This window comes from Heterodontus francisci, chromosome 3, assembly GCF_036365525.1.
Source record: "Heterodontus francisci isolate sHetFra1 chromosome 3, sHetFra1.hap1, whole genome shotgun sequence".
NCBI classification, from domain to species: domain Eukaryota; kingdom Metazoa; phylum Chordata; class Chondrichthyes; order Heterodontiformes; family Heterodontidae; genus Heterodontus; species Heterodontus francisci.
The window spans coordinates 194880678-194898124 of record NC_090373.1 but is presented as its reverse complement, the minus strand read 5'-3'; the positions used below and the strand labels follow the sequence as shown (position 1 = coordinate 194898124).

The window sequence follows — 17447 nt, the reverse complement described above, 5'->3', positions numbered from 1 at the left end:
AGAATGAGAGGTGATCTCATTCAAACATACAAAACTCTTGCAGGGCTCGATAGGGCAGATGCAGGAAGGATGTTTCCCCTGGCTAGGGAGTCCAGAACCAGGGGACACAGTCTCAGAATAAGGGGCAGGTCATTTAGGACTGAGATGAGGAGAAACTTCTTCACTCAGAGGGTGGTGAATCTTTGGAATTCTCTGCCCGAGAGGGCTGTGGCGGCTCAGTCGTTGAGTATGGTCAAGACTGAGATCGGTGGATTTCTACATATTAAAAACACCAAGGGATACGGAGATAGTGCAGGAAAATGGAGTTGAAGTAGAAGATCAGCCTTGATCTCCCTGAATGTCAGAATGGGCTCGAAGGGCTGAATGGCCTATTCCTGCTCCTATTTCTGATAGTGTGATAGTTTCCAATCCATCCTCACCAGCCACCTGGTGCTTACAGTGTGAAATTGCCACATTAACTCTGGATACGAGGCAGTTTTATGATACACCTCAGCCCATCAGCTGCTGCATTAAGACTACCCTAAAGTCATTTCAACAAGGGATGTTCTGATTTTATAGTCTGCTGCCAGAATGTTTTAGGGTTAAGGCTTACCTTCGTAATTTGCATCAACAGAGAAAAATTCCAACCAACGTAGTTTCAGGAGCCTGTCATTATCCTATAGTAAAATAAATGCCTTCTGCAAGCCCTGATGTGAATACTGAAAGAGTGGAACACTAACACATCTTGTACCTCCTCTAGATTTTGATTTCATTCATCTGCCATAATAATATTATGCAAGGTTGGCAAGTGTACATTTCCTGCACTACAACAGTGACAACACTTCTAAAGTACTTCACCAGCTGCAAAGTGATTTCGAATGTCTTGAGGTCTTGAAAGGTGCAAAAGAAATATAGGGCTGCATTATATTCTGAAGACGGGGATCCTGGTAGCGGGCCGGAAGCCAGGGGAGATCCCATCTCAGCCCTCCATCAGACCCCTGAAGCCATTCCACAGCGGGCAGGCATTTAACTGCCCACCGTTGGGAACAACGTCCCTTTAATGGACAAACTCCTGTCTCCAGAGTTGCCGGCCAATCAGAAGGCTGGCAGCTCTGCAGTACCGGCAGCACCACTGGAAGCAGTGGCCACTGCTGGTACTGCAGAAGGTCCTTCAGCATCGAGGACAGAGAAGACCCCGGGAGAGGTGAGTGGGGTCAGGGTTACTGGGGTGGGATGAGGGGCAGAGTTAATAAGCGTTGGGGGTGTCTTCCTGGTTGGGGGGGTGCAGGCGGCAAACTGCTGCCAGGGTGAGGGGGGGGGGGGTCTCTCCAGGGGCCCTGGATTGCCCCCAAAGGAGGGACCCCTGAGCTAGGAGACACCAGGCTTTACCAGGGGGCATCTCCCTATGGCGGCGAGCTCCCCCACCTTCCATTAAATTGAGGTGGAGGTAGGAAGAGGCCCTTAAGTGGCCATTAATTGGCCTTTTATGGGCCTCAATTGGCCTGGGATGGAAAGGTCTTTCCCGGCCCGGACAAAATGGCAAGGGCCAGGGTACTGTGGGGGATGGCACCCATGCCATTTTGTTCGCCCCTAGCCGCCCCCTCCCACTCCACACCCTGCCTCCGTGCCCGCCACCAAGTGCACAATAAAATTCTCCCCATAGTCTGTCTTCATTCCTGAGGAGAGCTGCAGCAGCTCCTGTCTGGCCGTTCCCCACTCAGCACAGCTATGATCAGGAATGATAGGGTAAAGTCCGCAGTCTTGGTGGAACGAGACACGAAGGGATTGCAGGTCAGAGCAAGGGCTACAGTTCTCCACCCAACACTGACTGGGAACACGGGATTGCTATTCACTATTGCATTCACTCGCATTTATCAACCTCAGGATGTCTTAAAACTCTTTATAGCCAATGAAGTACTTCTGAAGTGAAGTCATTGTTGTGATGTAGGAAAAGTGGCAGCCAATTTTCACACAGCAAGCTCCCACAAACAACAATGACATAATGATCAGATTATCTTTTTTCTTGTTGATTTGAGGGATAATTATCGACCAGGACACTGCAGAGAACTCCCCTGCTCTTCTTCAAAACAGTTTTTTTATTCTTTCATGGGATGTGGGCATCGCTGGCAAGGCCAACATTTGTTGCCCATCCCTAATTGCCCTTGAATTCATTAGCTTGCTAGGCCATTTCAGAGGGCAGTTCAAAGTCAACAACATTACTGTGGTCTGGAGTCACATGTCGGCCTGACCAGGAAAGGACAGCAGGTTTCCTTCCTCAAGGACATGAGTGATTCAGATGGGTTTTTACAACAATCAATGATGGTTTCATGGCACCATTAATGAAACTAGCTTTCAATTCCAAATTTTTATAAATTATTTGAATTCAAATTCCACCAGCTGCCATGGTAGGATTTGAACCCATATTCTCAGGGCATTAACCTGTGTCTTTGAATTACTAGTTCAGTGACATCACTACCACACCACCATAGTACCATAGGATTTTTTGCATGCATCTGAGAGGGAAGGCAGGGCCTCAATTTAATGCCTCATCCAAATGACAAAACCTCAATGCTGCCCCTCTGATAGTGCTGTACCCCCTCAGTATCACCCCTCTGATAGTGCTGTACTCCCTCAGTATCACCCCTCTGATTGAGCTGTACTCCCTCAGTATCACCCCTCTGATTGAGCTGTACTCCCTCAGTATCAGCCCTCTGATAGTGCTGTACCCCCTCAGTATCGTCCCTCTGATAGTGCTGTACCCCCTCAGTATCACCCCTCTGATAGTGCTGTACTCCCTCAGTATCGTCCCTCTGATTGTGCTGTACCCCCTCAGTATCACCCCTCTGATTGTGCTGTACCCCCTCAGTATCACCCCTCTGATTGTGCTGTACCCCCTCAGTATCACCCCTCTGATTGTGCTGTACCCCCTCAGTATCACCCCTCTGATTGAGCTGTACCCCCTCAGTATCACCCCTCTGATTGTGCTGTACCCCCTCAGTATCACCCCTCTGATTGTGCTGTACCCCCTCAGTATCACCCCTCTGATTGAGCTGTACCCCCTCAGTATCACCCCTCTGATTGTGCTGTACCCCCTCAGTATCACCCCTCTGATTGTGCTGTACCCCCTCAGTATCACCCCTCTGATTGAGCTGTACCCCCTCAGTATCACCCCTCTGATTGTGCTGTACCCCCTCAGTATCGTCCCTCTGATTGTGCTGTACTCCCTCAGTATCACCCCTCTGATAGTGCTGTGCTCCCTCACTATCGCCCCTCTGATAGTGCTGTGCTCCCTCAGTATCGCCCCTCTGATTGTGCTGTACCCCCTCAGTATCGTCCCTCTGATATACTGAGGGAGTACAGCACTATCAGAGGGCTGATACTGAGGGAGTACAGCACTCAGCCCTCTGATAGTGCTGTACCCCCTCAGTATCAGCCCTCTGATAGTGCTGTACCCCCTCAGTATCACCCCTCTGATTGAGCTGTACTCCCTCAGTATCAGCCCTCTGATTGAGCTGTACTCCCTCAGTATCAGCCCTCTGATAGTGCTGTACCCCCTCAGTATCGTCCCTCTGATAGTGCTGTACTCCCTCAGTATCAGCCCTCTGATAGTGCTGTACCCCCTCAGTATCACCCCTCTGATTGAGCTGTACTCCCTCAGTATCAGCCCTCTGATAGTGCTGTGCTCCCTCAGTATCGCCCCTCTGATAGTGCTGTACCCCCTCAGTATCGCCCCTCTGATAGTGCTGTACCCCCTCAGTATCGCCCCTCTGATGGTGCTGTACCCCCTCAGTATCACCCCTCTGATTGTGCTGTACTCCCTCAGTTTCGCCCCTCTGATGGTGCTGTACTCCCTCAGTTTCGCCCCTCTGATGGTGCTGTGCTCCCTCAGTTTCGCCCCTCTGATAGTGCTGTGCTCCCTCAGTATCGCCCCTCTGATGGTGCTGTGCTCCCTCAGTATCGCCCCTCTGATGGTGCTGTGCTCCCTCAGTATCGCCCCTCTGATAGTGCTGTGCTCCCTCAGTATCGCCCCTCTGATAGTGCTGTGCTCCCTCAGTATCGCCCCTCTGATAGTGCTGTGCTCCCTCAGTATCGCCCCTCTGATAGTGCTGTGCTCCCTCAGTATCGCCCCTCTGATAGTGCTGTGCTCCCTCAGTATCGCCCCTCTGATAGTGCTGTGCTCCCTCAGTATCGCCCCTCTGATAGTGCTGTGCTCCCTCAGTATCGCCCCTCTGATAGTGCTGTGCTCCCTCAGTATCGCCCCTCTGATAGTGCTGTGCTCCCTCAGTATCGCCCCTCTGATAGTGCTGTGCTCCCTCAGTATCGCCCCTCTGATAGTGCTGTGCTCCCTCAGTATCGCCCCTCTGATAGTGCTGTACTCCCTCAGTATTGCCCCTCTGACAATGCAGCACTTGCTTAGTACTGCAGTGGAGTGAGATTTGAACCCAGAACATTCTGACTCAGGCAGGGGTGCTACCCACTAATCCACAAGATAAGGGAAGAAGCTGATTGTCCCAATATCAGCGGTTCGAGTTATGAGGAAAGACTCGAGAAACCTGGATTCTTTGGACTGGAAAGGAGGCATCCCACAGGTGATCTCGCAGAAGAATTTTAGATAGTGTATGGGACACAGAAAAGAAATCCAGAATATTACGTCGGGCGGCACAGTGGCGCAGTGGTTAGCACCTCAGCCTCACAGCTCCAGCGACCCGGGTTCAATTCTGGGTACTGCCTGCAAGTTCTCCCTGTGTCTGCGTGGGTTTTCGCCGGGTGGTCTGGTTTCCTCCCACCACCAAAAGACTTGCAGGTTGATAGGTAAATTGGCCATTATAAATTGCCCCTACAGTAGGTGGTAGGGGAATATAGGGACAGGTGGAGATGTGGTAGGAATATGGGATTAGTGTAGGATTAGTATAAATGGGTTGTTGATGGTCGGCACAGACTCGGTGGGCTGAAGGGCCTGTTTCAGTGCTGTATCTCTAAAAATAAATAAAAATAAAGTATGCAGGTTCAAATTAGGAAAAAAAGAAATGGTGAGTATTGTGTCACACTTCTGGTGAGCCTTGTTGATGGTGGAAGCTTTGAGGCATCATATGAGAAGCCATTCATCACAGAGTGGCCAGCCTCTGGTGTCAGCTGTGGCTCCGTGGTTAGTACTCTTGTCTGAGGTAGAATGTTGTGGGTTCAAGTCCCACTCCAGACACTTGACCACACAAAATGTTGGCTAAAGCTGTCAGTGCAGTACTGAGGGAGTTCTGTATTGTCAAAGGGGCCATCTCTCTGATAAGATATCAAACTAAATCCTAGTCTGCCCTCTTGGCTGTACATGAAAGATGCCAAAGCACAATTTGAAGAAAAGCAGGGGAGTTCTACCTGGAGTCCTGAGCAAAGATTTATTCCTTGCCAACACCATTAAAACAGATCATCTGATTATTATCTTATTGCTGTTTGTGGAATCTTGCTGTGTGCAAATTAACTGCAGGGTTTCCTACATTACAACAGTGACTACACTTCAAAAGTACTTCATTGATTGTAAAGCAATTGGAATGTCCTGAGACTATGGGAAGTGCTGTATCGATGTAAGTCTTTCTTTAAGAGATATTCTGCACACTGAAGGTCTCATTCTTAAAATTAAAAGCCATTTTATCAACTTTTGTGCCTTACTGTATCAAGAAATAAATTATGGAGATTAAAAAGGATTTTGGTTTATTTTCATCAGCATTTTCTGTGCACTTGCTCATAATATAATCACTTACTAACCAAGGATGATTTTCTATCAGCTGTAGCCTCTGTAGCCAGGCTTGGCAAAATGATCAGGGCTTTCTGCAGGATAGTTCTAACTGTCGTCTTTCCCCCACAGGTGGGACCCACCAGCATCACTCCAGGACGGACCTGCAGACAGATGAAGATCGCAAGTTAAACTCCAGGAATGATGTATGGCCCTCAGTGGTGCTGTGCCCTCTCCCCAGGCCCTTCATTTGGATGTCTGAATTAAAGAGAGTCTCAGTCAGCAATACCAAACTCAAGAGAAGATAAATCACCTTCATTGCAGGATATTGTCCAAGGTGCTTCACAAAGAAGGTGGTGCCAAGAGTAATGGAAGGAGTCAGCGATGTAAGTAGATAAAGGCGGGTGGTGGGGGAACGGGAATGGGGGCGGGTATGCACAGGAGGCCCAAGTTGGAGAACTGAAGTGAATGAATGAATGGTATCAGGGATGAGGGACTTCAGATATGTGAAGAGAATGGAAAAGATGGGGTTAGGAACATAGGAACAAAGTAGGCCATTCAGCCCCTCTCACCCATTCCACCATTCAATGAGATCATGCTGCTCAGTATCCTAAATGGTAACATAGTGGTTATGTTACTAGACTAGTAATCCAGAGGCCTGCTATAATGATCCAGACACATGAGTGCAAATCCCACCACAGCACTTGGGCAGCTTACATTCAATTGGATGCCAGCTGTGGCTGAGTTGGTAGCACACTTGCCCCTCAGTCACAAAGTTCTAGGTTCAAGACCCCTTCCAGGGCTTGTTGAGTGCTCTGTTGCAGTACTGAGTAAGTACTGCTCTGTAGGAGGTGCTGCCTTTCAGATGAGACACTAAACCAAGGCCCCATCTGCATACTTGGGTAGATGTAAAAGATCCCATGGCACTAGTTTGAAGAGGAGCAGGGGAGTTATCCCCAGTATCCTGCTCAAATGAACATCACAAAAACAGATTATCTAGTCTTTATCATATTGCTGTTTGAGAGAGTTTGCTGTGTGCAAAATTGGCTGCCATGTTTCCTACATTCCAACAGAGACTACACTTCAAAAGTATTTCATTGGCTGCAAAGCACTCAGACGTCTGGTGGTCATGAAAAGTGCAATATAAATGCAAGTCTTTCTTTTTTCTTTTTTAATCAAATAAATAAATCTGGAATTAAAAAGCTCACATCAATAATGGTGATCATGAAACTACCAGATTGTTTTAACAAACCATCTCATTCACTAATTCTTTAAGGAAAAAAAATCTGCTGTGCTTACCTGGTCTGGCCTATATCTGGCTCCAGACCCACAGCAATGTGGTTGACTCTTAACTGCCTTCTGAAATGGCCTGGCAAACCACTCAGTAGTATTCAAGAAGGTGGCTCACCATCACCTGGTCAAGAGTAATAAATGCTGGCCTTGCCAGCAACACCCATTTCCCGTGAATGAATAAAAAAGAACTCCATTCACCTGCCTTGGTTCCATATTCCTTCTTACTTGGCTAGCAAACACCTATTGATCTCAGATTTATTGTTAATTGAGCTACCATCTGCTGCTTTTTGCAGAAAAGAGTTCCATACCTAGCTTGAAGAAGTGTTTTGCTAACTTCTCTCCTGAATGACCTGGTTCTAATTTTATGGTTATGTTCCCTTCTCCTAGACCCCCGCACAAGCAGAAAAAAAATCTCTACCATCCTATTAATTCCTTTCAAAATCCTAAAAACCTCAAACAAATCACTTCTTAACCTTCTATATTCCAGGGAATACAAGCCTAGTTTACATAATCTTTCCGCATAATCGCATTCTTGGAGCCCTGGCAACATTCTGGTGATTCTGCACTACACCCCTTCCAAAGTCAATATCTGCTTTCTAAGATGTGGTGCCCAGAACCATCCACAGTACTCCAGATATGGATTTGTGTAGCTGTAGCAAAACTCCTTCCCAATTATATTCTGGCACTCTCGTTATAAAGGATAACATTCCATCAGCCTTTATGATTATTTGTTGTACCTGATTACTGCTTTTTAGTATGTACATAGATGCACACAGTTCTTTGGATCTCCACTGTTCCCAGCATTTCACCATTAAAATTTATCTGATCTATTCTTTTTTGAGTCCCAAATGAATGACCTGTACTAACTTGCAATGAAATCCATCTACAACAGTTTTGTCTACTCACTTAAATTATCAACCTCTCTTTGCAATTTTATGCTCCCATCTACACTATGTATTAGAATCATAGAAAGTTTACGGCACAGAAAAAGGCCACTTGGCCCATTGTTTCTGTGCCAGTATTATACTGCCAATCTGTGCCATCAGCAAACAAGGATGTATGACTCTCTACTGCATTTTGAAAGTCATTGATAAATATAGTGAATAGTTGAGGCCCCAGCACACATTCTAATGGAATAACACTAGTCACTGCCTTGCATTGCCTTCTCTCTGTCATCTACCACCTTACCAACCTCCTAATTAGGTCAATAATTTGCCTTCAACATCATAAGCTTTAGTTTTGGCTAACAATCTCCTATGTAGAATCTTATCGACTGCCTTCTGGATGTTCAGAAAAAATATCCTTAGACATTCCCTTATCTACCACAGTGCTCCTTAGAGCGGGGAAGGTTAAGGGGAGATTTGGTGTTCAAAATCATGAAGGGTTTTGATACAGTGAAAAAAGGAGAAACTGTTTCTACTGACAGGTGGCTTGATAACCAGAGGCCACAGATTTAAGCTCATTGGCAAAAGACCCAGAGGGGAGGTGAGGTTTTTTTTCCCCAGTGAATTGTTATAAACTGGAGTGCACTGCCTGGAAGCCTGGTGAAAGCAGATTCAATAATCAAATTTCAAATCGGGACTGGGTATATACTTGAAAAGGAAACTTTTGCAGGATTTTGAGGTAAGGACAAGGAGCTAGAGCTAACTGGATAAGTCTTTGAAAGAGCCGATACAGTTTTGATGGGCCAAATTCCCTCTATTTCAGCTGTATGATTCTGGGACATAAGGCAAAGGTGCAGATGTGGGCAAGGACATGGGTATTAGAGTTTTCTCAATAAAAAGATTTATGTCACTTATTCTTAAGCCATTTTATTTCTATTTATATTTCTACATTTGGCATTTGTCCACATAAATCCCCGACCACAAAATAGCCCAACAGCCACATTGACATCCAGTGAAACTTTCACTGACAAAGAAAGTAAGTTGTGGCAAGGAATCTGTGACATTAAGTCAGCGCCTGTCATTGGGAGTCTATCACCAGATGTTTGAGCTGTTGGATTACTGTTCAGTCTTACTGATTGCTGGGGACACTCTGTACTGGGTTTATACCAAGTAAAGCTACCACATGCCCACCTTGATCTTACATGCAAGTGAAGCCTGTTCATTTGAACAATTTGATAGCAATGAAACTCCCTCAAATTTCAGATCGTTCAGATCGCCCTGCGTGACGAGAGGGGCATCTCCCCAGTCGCCAGACTTTCCGCCAGGACCCTCGTGTAATCGTCCCCCAGGACGTCCCAGAACACCCCGAGGAACTCCACGGTCAGCCTGTCCAGCCCTGGGGATTTGCCCCTTGAGAGTTGGTGGAGGGCGCCGGTCAGCTCCGCCAGTGTGAGCGGAGCTTCCAATCCTTCGATGCCCTCTGGGCTGACCTTTGGCAGGCCCTCCCACAAAATTCTGCGCGTGTCCTCGCTGGACGGATCCGGAGAGAACAACGCACTGTAATAAGTACGATCCTGGAGGCCCATTCCTTCCGGATCCGTTATGGAGGATCCGTCGTCGGCCAGCAGCTCGATAAGCTGCTTACGGACCCCCCGCCATTTTTCCAGCGAGTAGAAGAAGGGTGAGGCGCGGTCCAAATCTTCCAGGATCTGGATCTGCGACTCACCGCTATCGATGGAGCTCAAGAGAGCGGACACTTCTTCAAAGAAGCGCACTTGCAACGCGCCAGGCCTGGGTGCGTACACGTTCACATAAAGGAGCGGCACGCAACCCAGGCGAACGGCGAGGTGGAGCAAGCGGCTCGGCATGAGCTCCTTGACCCCCCCCAAGATTTCTGGCTGAAAAGTCGGGGCCAACAAGATAGCTACCCCACTAGAAATAGGGGTGAGGTGACTCGTGTAGACCCCACCCTGTCACTCCAGGAGTCAGGTGGCTTCGTCTCCCGGAATGGTGTGGGTTTCCTGCAGAAAACTCACTGCATATCTCCCTTCCTTGAGGACTGAGAGATTGTGAAATCTGCAGTGAGACCCCCTGCCGCCGTTGATGTTGAGGCTGGCTATGGTTATCTTCATGTCAAAGGTACTTAAGAACCGTCACCAACACCTCACTGTGAGGAGGGAGTGGAAGTGTACCTCGCCTTCCACTCCCCCAGCAACCCATTGGGGAACACATTAAAACGGCGCCTCTCAACCAGTTTCACGCCTGCGCTCCTCCCCGCTTTCTTGAGGGTGGCGCGGACGGACTGGTTGATCAGCGCCAGATTTGGCAAAGGGCCAGCTGAACTTTATTGCGGCAACCCCTGCATGCCGCGTGGAAATCCCGGAGGTCCGCCATGGGGATGAGAGGAGACTCAGTGGGAGGCACGAGGAACGCCACCACGTCACTGGCAATTGAATCAAGATCGTCCTCCATGCCCCACACCGAGACCCCATCCTCCTCCAGTCGTCACCGCCAGCGGCCGACACACCCACCACACACTGTGGAGCGGACGTCCCGACCACGCCAGCTGGTCACGCCTCTGTCACGATCCCACCCTCAGGATCAATGGCGGAGGAGTTCTCTCTGGGTTCTTGGATGGAACTGGAGCCTATGGGTGCCAGCGGCTCAGGATCCCCCTCCACCTGAGTGGTCCAGGTGAGATGGAAATTCCCAACTCCAGAAATTCAGACGGAGCCGAGACCAGAGAAGGAGAGAAGAGGCTATTTCCTGCTCCGCCACTGCCCACAGACCCAGCAGATGGGGCAGCATTTTCAATTATAACCGGGTTGGGTGTCTCCTGGATGGTGGTGGATTTTGGCTGGGAGGGCCAACCCTTTGAGGGGGGCCTTGCCCTCCCCCCCCACTCAGGACACCCAACCCAGTGGCAGAATGGGAGGCTTCCCCAGGAGCATCCCCAGGCTCCCCCACCACACGCAGGGCTCCAGTTGTTCCTTCAGGAGGGGCTGCATGTACAGGGGTCTCCCCCTCCCCTCCATCATGAGGGGCAGGGAGCTCCTGCCCAGACTTTGCAGCCTTGATGTTGGTGGTGGCAGGGGGAACCTGGGAACCCGAACCAGGAGACAGCTCCCCCACAACAGATGAGCCCTGCACCCCAAGGCCCTGTGCTACCTCCGTGGAGGGGTGCCTTCTCCTCTTTTTCCCACTCGGGCGCGGAGGCTCAGAGACCTCCATGTCATCAGAGGCCTCCGCCTCCGCACCCTCCTTGTTTTTTTAGTTACCCTGGGCCTGAGCTGAGCCCTGGGGCTGGTGGGTTCTGAGATTGGGCCTTGGGCTGAGCTCAGGCTCGGGTTGTGTCATGGTGTCCAGGGGACACGCCTCTCGATGTGAATTTTTCCTCCGCGCCTTCCTCCCACTTAGACAGGCACTCCCCTCCCCTCCGGAGGCTGTAAAAACCACAGCCTCCGGAACCGACTGAACGGTGTCTATGGGATGTGTAGGGGGAGTGGGAGGAGGTGCAGTGGCGCCATCCTGTGCCGCCGAGGTGGAGTTGGCGGCTGGGAGGTTGGGGCAGTTCTTACGAACATGCGCACCCACTTGCAGACATGGCACCGTGCCCGGTCAAAGGTCCAGAAGATGCGGTAGGCCGTGTCCTGGAACTTCACGCTGAAGTGTTCCCCCAAGACCTCCTCCCACGCCAGCTGCATAAATAGCTGGCGGCGGAAGAATTAGACATGTTGGAGGTTGTGCTCCCGAAGACCGAGCGGGACTGTGGTGATCCCCGACCTCACCTCCCCCAGTTGTTGGAGATGGGGGAGGAGGAGCTCATCAGGAATGAAGGGCGGGACATTCAACAACATTATCCGCTGCGTATGACCCCTGCATACTTTATCAGATCTTCTAGAAATCTTTCTGTTTCAGATGCTGACTGACCTGCAATTTGTTTCTCAGTCCAGTGGCTGCCAATTGTTTTTTATGATGTCTGTTACGGTCACCTGGTTCATGGTTTGTATTAATGTTCTAGAGGTAGATAGATTTTTGAAATCTTGGGGAGTCAAGGGTTAGGCGGAGCAGGCCCGAAAGAGGAGTTGAGGCCTGGGACAGATCTGCCATGATCTTATTGAATGGCGGGGCAGGCTTGATGGGCTGAATGGCCTACTGCTGCTCCTATTTCTTATGTTCTTATGTAACTTTTAACTTGGGAATTGACTTTTCCTAAGTGCAAGACAAATGAAAACACCTGGTTTGAGAAGCTGGTAAACAAACCTCGGATGGTTACCAATTAAAGGGTTGCTCATGTTTACTCAGTAAGGTCATAAGTGGAAAGACCAGACACAATGGAAACCTCTTAACTTTTTGATGGAGCTGGTGGGCTAAAATTTGAGGCAGCAAATCGTAGCAGCATGCTCTGATCCCAGCGGTCTTCAGACTTGGACGTGCCGTTGCTGAGCCCCCGCAATATTTTGCTCGGGGACTCATTTAAATGGAGGGGGCGGAGCGTCCGTTCCCAATGATGAAGAGGGGGCGGAGCTCTGTCCCCGGCAGCGGCGTCTGGCACGACCACGCAGGGGCCGGTGACATTTTTAAAGGGCTTCAAGTCCTTGGAAGAAATTTTAATTTTTAAAGTTATATTGTGGTGCATTGTTGGTAAAATTTTAAATAAATGTGGGAGGCCCTTTCCCCGACCCCTGTTTATGAGCCTATATCACCAAAATGAGCTTTATTCCCAACTCAACTTTCCCCTCCACCTCGTAACATTTGCCCTTCAACCCCTTCCCACCATCCCCACAGCCAATGAAAAGTGTTTTCCCTGTTCATTCCTGCCCTGCACTGATAATCTCACTGCACCCACCTCCCCAACCGTACAGAATTCCGAAGGCTCGGGAGTTACAGCCGGTGCGGTAGCCGGAATATCGGTGTGGGATGGCCATTGGGATAAGGTAAATTAAGTTGCATCTTTTAAACTTAATTTTAATATTAAACTGAAGGACCCCTCCCCCCACCCCTGCTCGATGCTGGAGGAGCTGCACCGAGGCCTCGTTGCTGCCGGCAAAATACCTTTTCAGCGACGGAGATCGTGGCGGGCCACTCCAGAAGAATTTTCCAAGCCCACCCGCGTTTCCCCCCCACCCGCAGCCACGACCCCCGACACCAGAGATTTTATAAAATTCAGCCCGGTATGTCTGCAGCTACCACAGGCATAAATTTGGAGTTGGAAATAATTAATTTAAATTGCTATCTGGGACTCCGACATTTACCACAATGCTATGTAGATGATGCAGGAGGTGCCTGTCGGGTTTTTGATCTGTGTGCTTGCTAACACAGTCTGTCAGTTGGCTTTTGGAAGTCAGTTGGACTCAGGAACAATGAGGTCATGGGGAACCAGGAGTGTTTCTGTTTTGAGTAAGGCCTGTGCTCAAGCTGCAAAGTCCAGATCCAGGAGATCTGATATCTCAGAAGCTAGATAAGGAATTAAGGAAATTGAAGTGAATTCTTGAGTTGTGGTACACTTTGGATTGGTCCCAGGAGGAGTAAACAAACCGCCACGATCCTGTAACACAGCCTCGTCCTACCTTTTCGCATGGGGGACCACATTACAATTTTTGTCTTACATAGGGGGCAGGTGAGACAATTTTGGAAAGATCAAGGCATTAAAAAGTTATCTTACCATTAATCAAAACAACAACAAATGTGCATTTTTGTGAAGAAGCTTAAAATGAGAAGATTAATTTATTGACTTACTTTCTCTTCACTATGTTGGACACTAATTTAGTGAGATACCTGCACAAGTAGTCAATGTTTGCCCACACACTTGTAGTGATGTGGGGTATTCGAGACAGATGTCCACCTGTCAGGAGTGATCTTGATCACACTCTGTCTGTGTGTGTGCCTCTCTCTCTCTGTCTTTGCTCACTCCCCCTCCCTCTCTGTGTTCCCCCTCTCTATGGTTCCCCTCCTTGTTATATCTCCCCCTCTCTTTGTGCCTCTCTCTTTCTCTGTCCCCATCTCTCTCTCTCTGTCTGTTCCCCCCCCCTCTGTCTCTCTCGCTCTGTTCCCCCCCCTCTCTCTCTCGCTCTGTTCCCCCCCCCCTCTCTCTCTCTCGCTCTGTTCCCCCCCCTCTCTCTCTCTCTCGCTCTGTTCCCCCCCTCTCTCTCTCTCTCGCTCTGTTCCCCCCCCTCGCTCTCTCTCTCGCTCTGTTCCCCCCCTCGCTCTCTCTCTCGCTCTGTTCCCCCCCTCGCTCTCTCTCTCGCTCTCTCTCTCGCTCTCTCTCTCGCTCTCTCTCTCGCTCTCTCTCTCGCTCTCTCTCTCGCTCTCTCTCTCGCTCTCTCTCTCGCTCTGTTCCCCCCCCCTCTCTCTCTCTCGCTCGCTCTGTTCCCCCCCCTCTCTCTCTCTCTCGCTCTGTTCCCCCCCCTCTCTCTCTCTCTCGCTCTGTTCCCCCTCCACTCTCTCTCGCTCTGTTCCCCCCCCTCTCTCTCTCTCTCTCGCTCTGTTCCCCCCCCTCTCTCTCTCTCTCTCGCTCTGTTTCCCCCCCCCTCTCTCTCTCTCTCTCTCTCTCTCTCGCTCTGTTCCCCCCCCCTCTCTCTCTCGCTCTGTTCCCCCCCCCCTCTCTCTCTCTCCCTCTCTCTCTCGCTCTGTTCCCCCCCCCCTCTCTCTCTCTCTCTCTCTCTCTCGCTCTGTTCCCCCCCCTCTCTCTCTCTCGCTCTCTGTTCCCCCCCCTCTCTCTCTCTCTCGCTCTGTTCCCCCCCTCTCTCTCTCTCTCTCGCTCTGTTCCCCCCCCCTCTCTCGCTCTCTCGCTCTGTTCCCCCCCCTCTCTCTCGCTCTGTTCCCCCCCCTCTCTCTCGCTCTGTTCCCCCCCCTCTCTCTCGCTCTGTTCCCCCCCCTCTCTCTCGCTCTGTTCCCCCCCCTCTCTCTCGCTCTGTTCCCCCCCCTCTCTCTCGCTCTGTTCCCCCCCCTCTCTCTCGCTCTGTTCCCCCCCCTCTCTCTCGCTCTGTTCCCCCCCCTCTCTCTCTCGCTCTGTTCCCCCCCTCTCTCTCTCGCTCTGTTCCCCCCCTCTCTCTCTCGCTCTGTTCCCCCCCTCTCTCTCTCGCTCTGTTCCCCCCCTCTCTCTCGCTCTCGCTCTGTTCCCCCCCCTCTCTCTCGCTCTGTTCCCCCCCCTCTCTCTCGCTCTGTTCCCCCCCCTCTCTCTCGCTCTGTTCCCCCCCCTCTCTCTCGCTCTGTTCCCCCCCCTCTCTCTCGCTCTGTTCCCCCCCCTCTCTCTCGCTCTGTTCCCCCCCCTCTCTCTCGCTCTGTTCCCCCCCCTCTCTCTCGCTCTGTTCCCCCCCCTCTCTCTCGCTCTGTTCCCCCCCCTCTCTCTCGCTCTGTTCCCCCCCCTCTCTCTCGCTCTGTTCCCCCCCCTCTCTCTCGCTCTGTTCCCCCCCCCTCTCTCTCGCTCTGTTCCCCCCCCCTCTCTCTCGCTCTGTTCCCCCCCCCTCTCTCTCGCTCTGTTCCCCCCCCCTCTCTCTCGCTCTGTTCCCCCCCCCTCTCTCTCGCTCTGTTCCCCCCCCCTCTCTCTCGCTCTGTTCCCCCCCCCTCTCTCTCGCTCTGTTCCCCCCCCTCTCTCTCGCTCTGTTCCCCCCCCCTCTCTCTCGCTCTGTTCCCCCCCCCTCTCTCTCGCTCTGTTCCCCCCCCCTCTCTCTCGCTCTGTTCCCCCCCCCTCTCTCTCGCTCTGTTCCCCCCCCTCTCTCTCGCTCTGTTCCCCCCCCTCTCTCTCGCTCTGTTCCCCCCCCTCTCTCTCGCTCTGTTCCCCCCCCTCTCTCTCGCTCTGTTCCCCCCCCCTCTCTCTCGCTCTGTTCCCCCCCCCTCTCTCTCGCTCTGTTCCCCCCCCCTCTCTCTCGCTCTGTTCCCCCCCCTCTCTCTCGCTCTGTTCCCCCCCCTCTCTCTCGCTCTGTTCCCCCCCCTCTCTCTCGCTCTGTTCCGCCCCCTCTCTCTCGCTCTGTTCCGCCCCCTCTCTCTCTCTCGCTCTGTTCCCCCCCCTCTCTCTCTCTCGCTCTGTTCCCCCCCCTCTCTCTCTCTCGCTCTGTTCCCCCCCCTCTCTCTCTCTCGCTCTGTTCCCCCCCCTCTCTCTCTCTCGCTCTGTTCCCCCCCCTCTCTCTCGCTCTGTTCCCCCCCCTCTCTCTCGCTCTGTTCCCCCCCCTCTCTCTCTCTCGCTCTGTTCCCCCCACTCTCTCTCTCTCGCTCTGTTCCCCCCACTCTCTCTCTCTCGCTCTGTTCCCCCCACTCTCTCTCTCTCGCTCTGTTCCCCCCACTCTCTCTCTCTCGCTCTGTTCCCCCCACTCTCTCTCTCTCGCTCTGTTCCCCCCACTCTCTCTCTCTCGCTCTGTTCCCCCCACTCTCTCTCTCTCGCTCTGTTCCCCCCACTCTCTCTCTCTCGCTCTGTTCCCCCCACTCTCTCTCTCTCTCTCTCTCGCTCTGTTCCCCCCCTCGCTCTCTCTCGCTCTCTCTCGCTCTCTCTCGCTCTCTCTCGCTCTCTCTCGCTCTCTCTCGCTCTCTCTCGCTCTCTCTCGCTCTCTCTCGCTCTCTCTCGCTCTGTTCCCCCCCTCTCTCTCTCTCGCTCTGTTCCCCCCCCGTCAATCCACCCATCCCCCTTCACTCTCTCTCGCTCTGTTCCCCCCCTCTCTCTCTCTCGCTCTGTTCCCCCCCCGTCAATCCACCCATCCCCCTTCTCTCTCTCTCGCTCTGTTCCCCCCCTCTCTCTCTCTCGCTCTGTTCCCCCCCCTCTCTCTCTCGCTCTCGCTCTGTTCCCCCCCCTCTCTCTCTCTCGCTCTCGCTCTGTTCCCCCCCCTCTCTCTCTCTCTCTCTCGCTCTGTTCCCCCCCCTCTCTCTCTCTCTCGCTCTGTTCCCCCCCCTCTCTCTCTCTCGCTCTGTTCCCCCCCCTCTCTCTCTCTCTCGCTCTGTTCCCCCCCCTCTCTCTCTCTCTCGCTCTGTTCCCCCCCCTCTCTCTCTCTCTCGCTCTGTTCCCCCCCCTCTCTCTCTCTCTCGCTCTGTTCCCCCCCCTCTCTCTCGCTCTCGCTCGGTTCCCCCCGCTCTCGCTCTCGCTCGGATCCCCCCTCTCCCGCTCTCGCTCTCGCTCGGTTCCCCCCTCTCCCGCTCTCGCTCTCGCTCGGTTCCCCCCTCTCTCGCTCTCGCTCGGTTCCCCCCTCTCTCGCTCTCGCTCGGTTCCCCCCTCTCTCGCTCTCGCTCGGTTCCCCCCTCTCTCGCTCTCGCTCGGTTCCCCCCTCTCTCGCTCTCGCTCGGTTCCCCCCTCTCTCGCTCTCGCTCGGTTCCCCCCTCTCTCGCTCTCGCTCGGTTCCCCCCTCTCTCGCTCTCGCTCGGTTCCCCCCTCTCTCGCTCTCGCTCGGTTCCCCCCTCTCTCGCTCTCGCTCGGATCCCCCCTCTCTCGCTCTCGCTCGGATCCCCCCTCTCTCGCTCTCGCTCGGATCCCCCCTCTCTCGCTCTCGCTCGGATCCCCCCTCTCTCGCTCTCGCTCGGATCCCCCCTCTCTCGCTCTCGCTCGGATCCCCCCTCTCTCGCTCTCGCTCGGATCCCCCCTC

General features: G+C 52.3%; 1 protein-coding gene across 1 annotated transcript in view; it reads right to left on the bottom strand.

Annotated features, from left to right (window-relative positions):
* The window catches only part of LOC137367175 (dynein axonemal heavy chain 6-like), a 1370791-nt gene that overhangs the window by 450823 nt on the left and 902521 nt on the right, over positions 1-17447 (bottom strand). The window contains exon 38 of the mRNA XM_068028611.1: positions 5737-5868. Coding sequence (XP_067884712.1) covers positions 5737-5868 — 132 coding nt within the window. The remainder of the gene's footprint in view (positions 1-5736; positions 5869-17447) is intronic.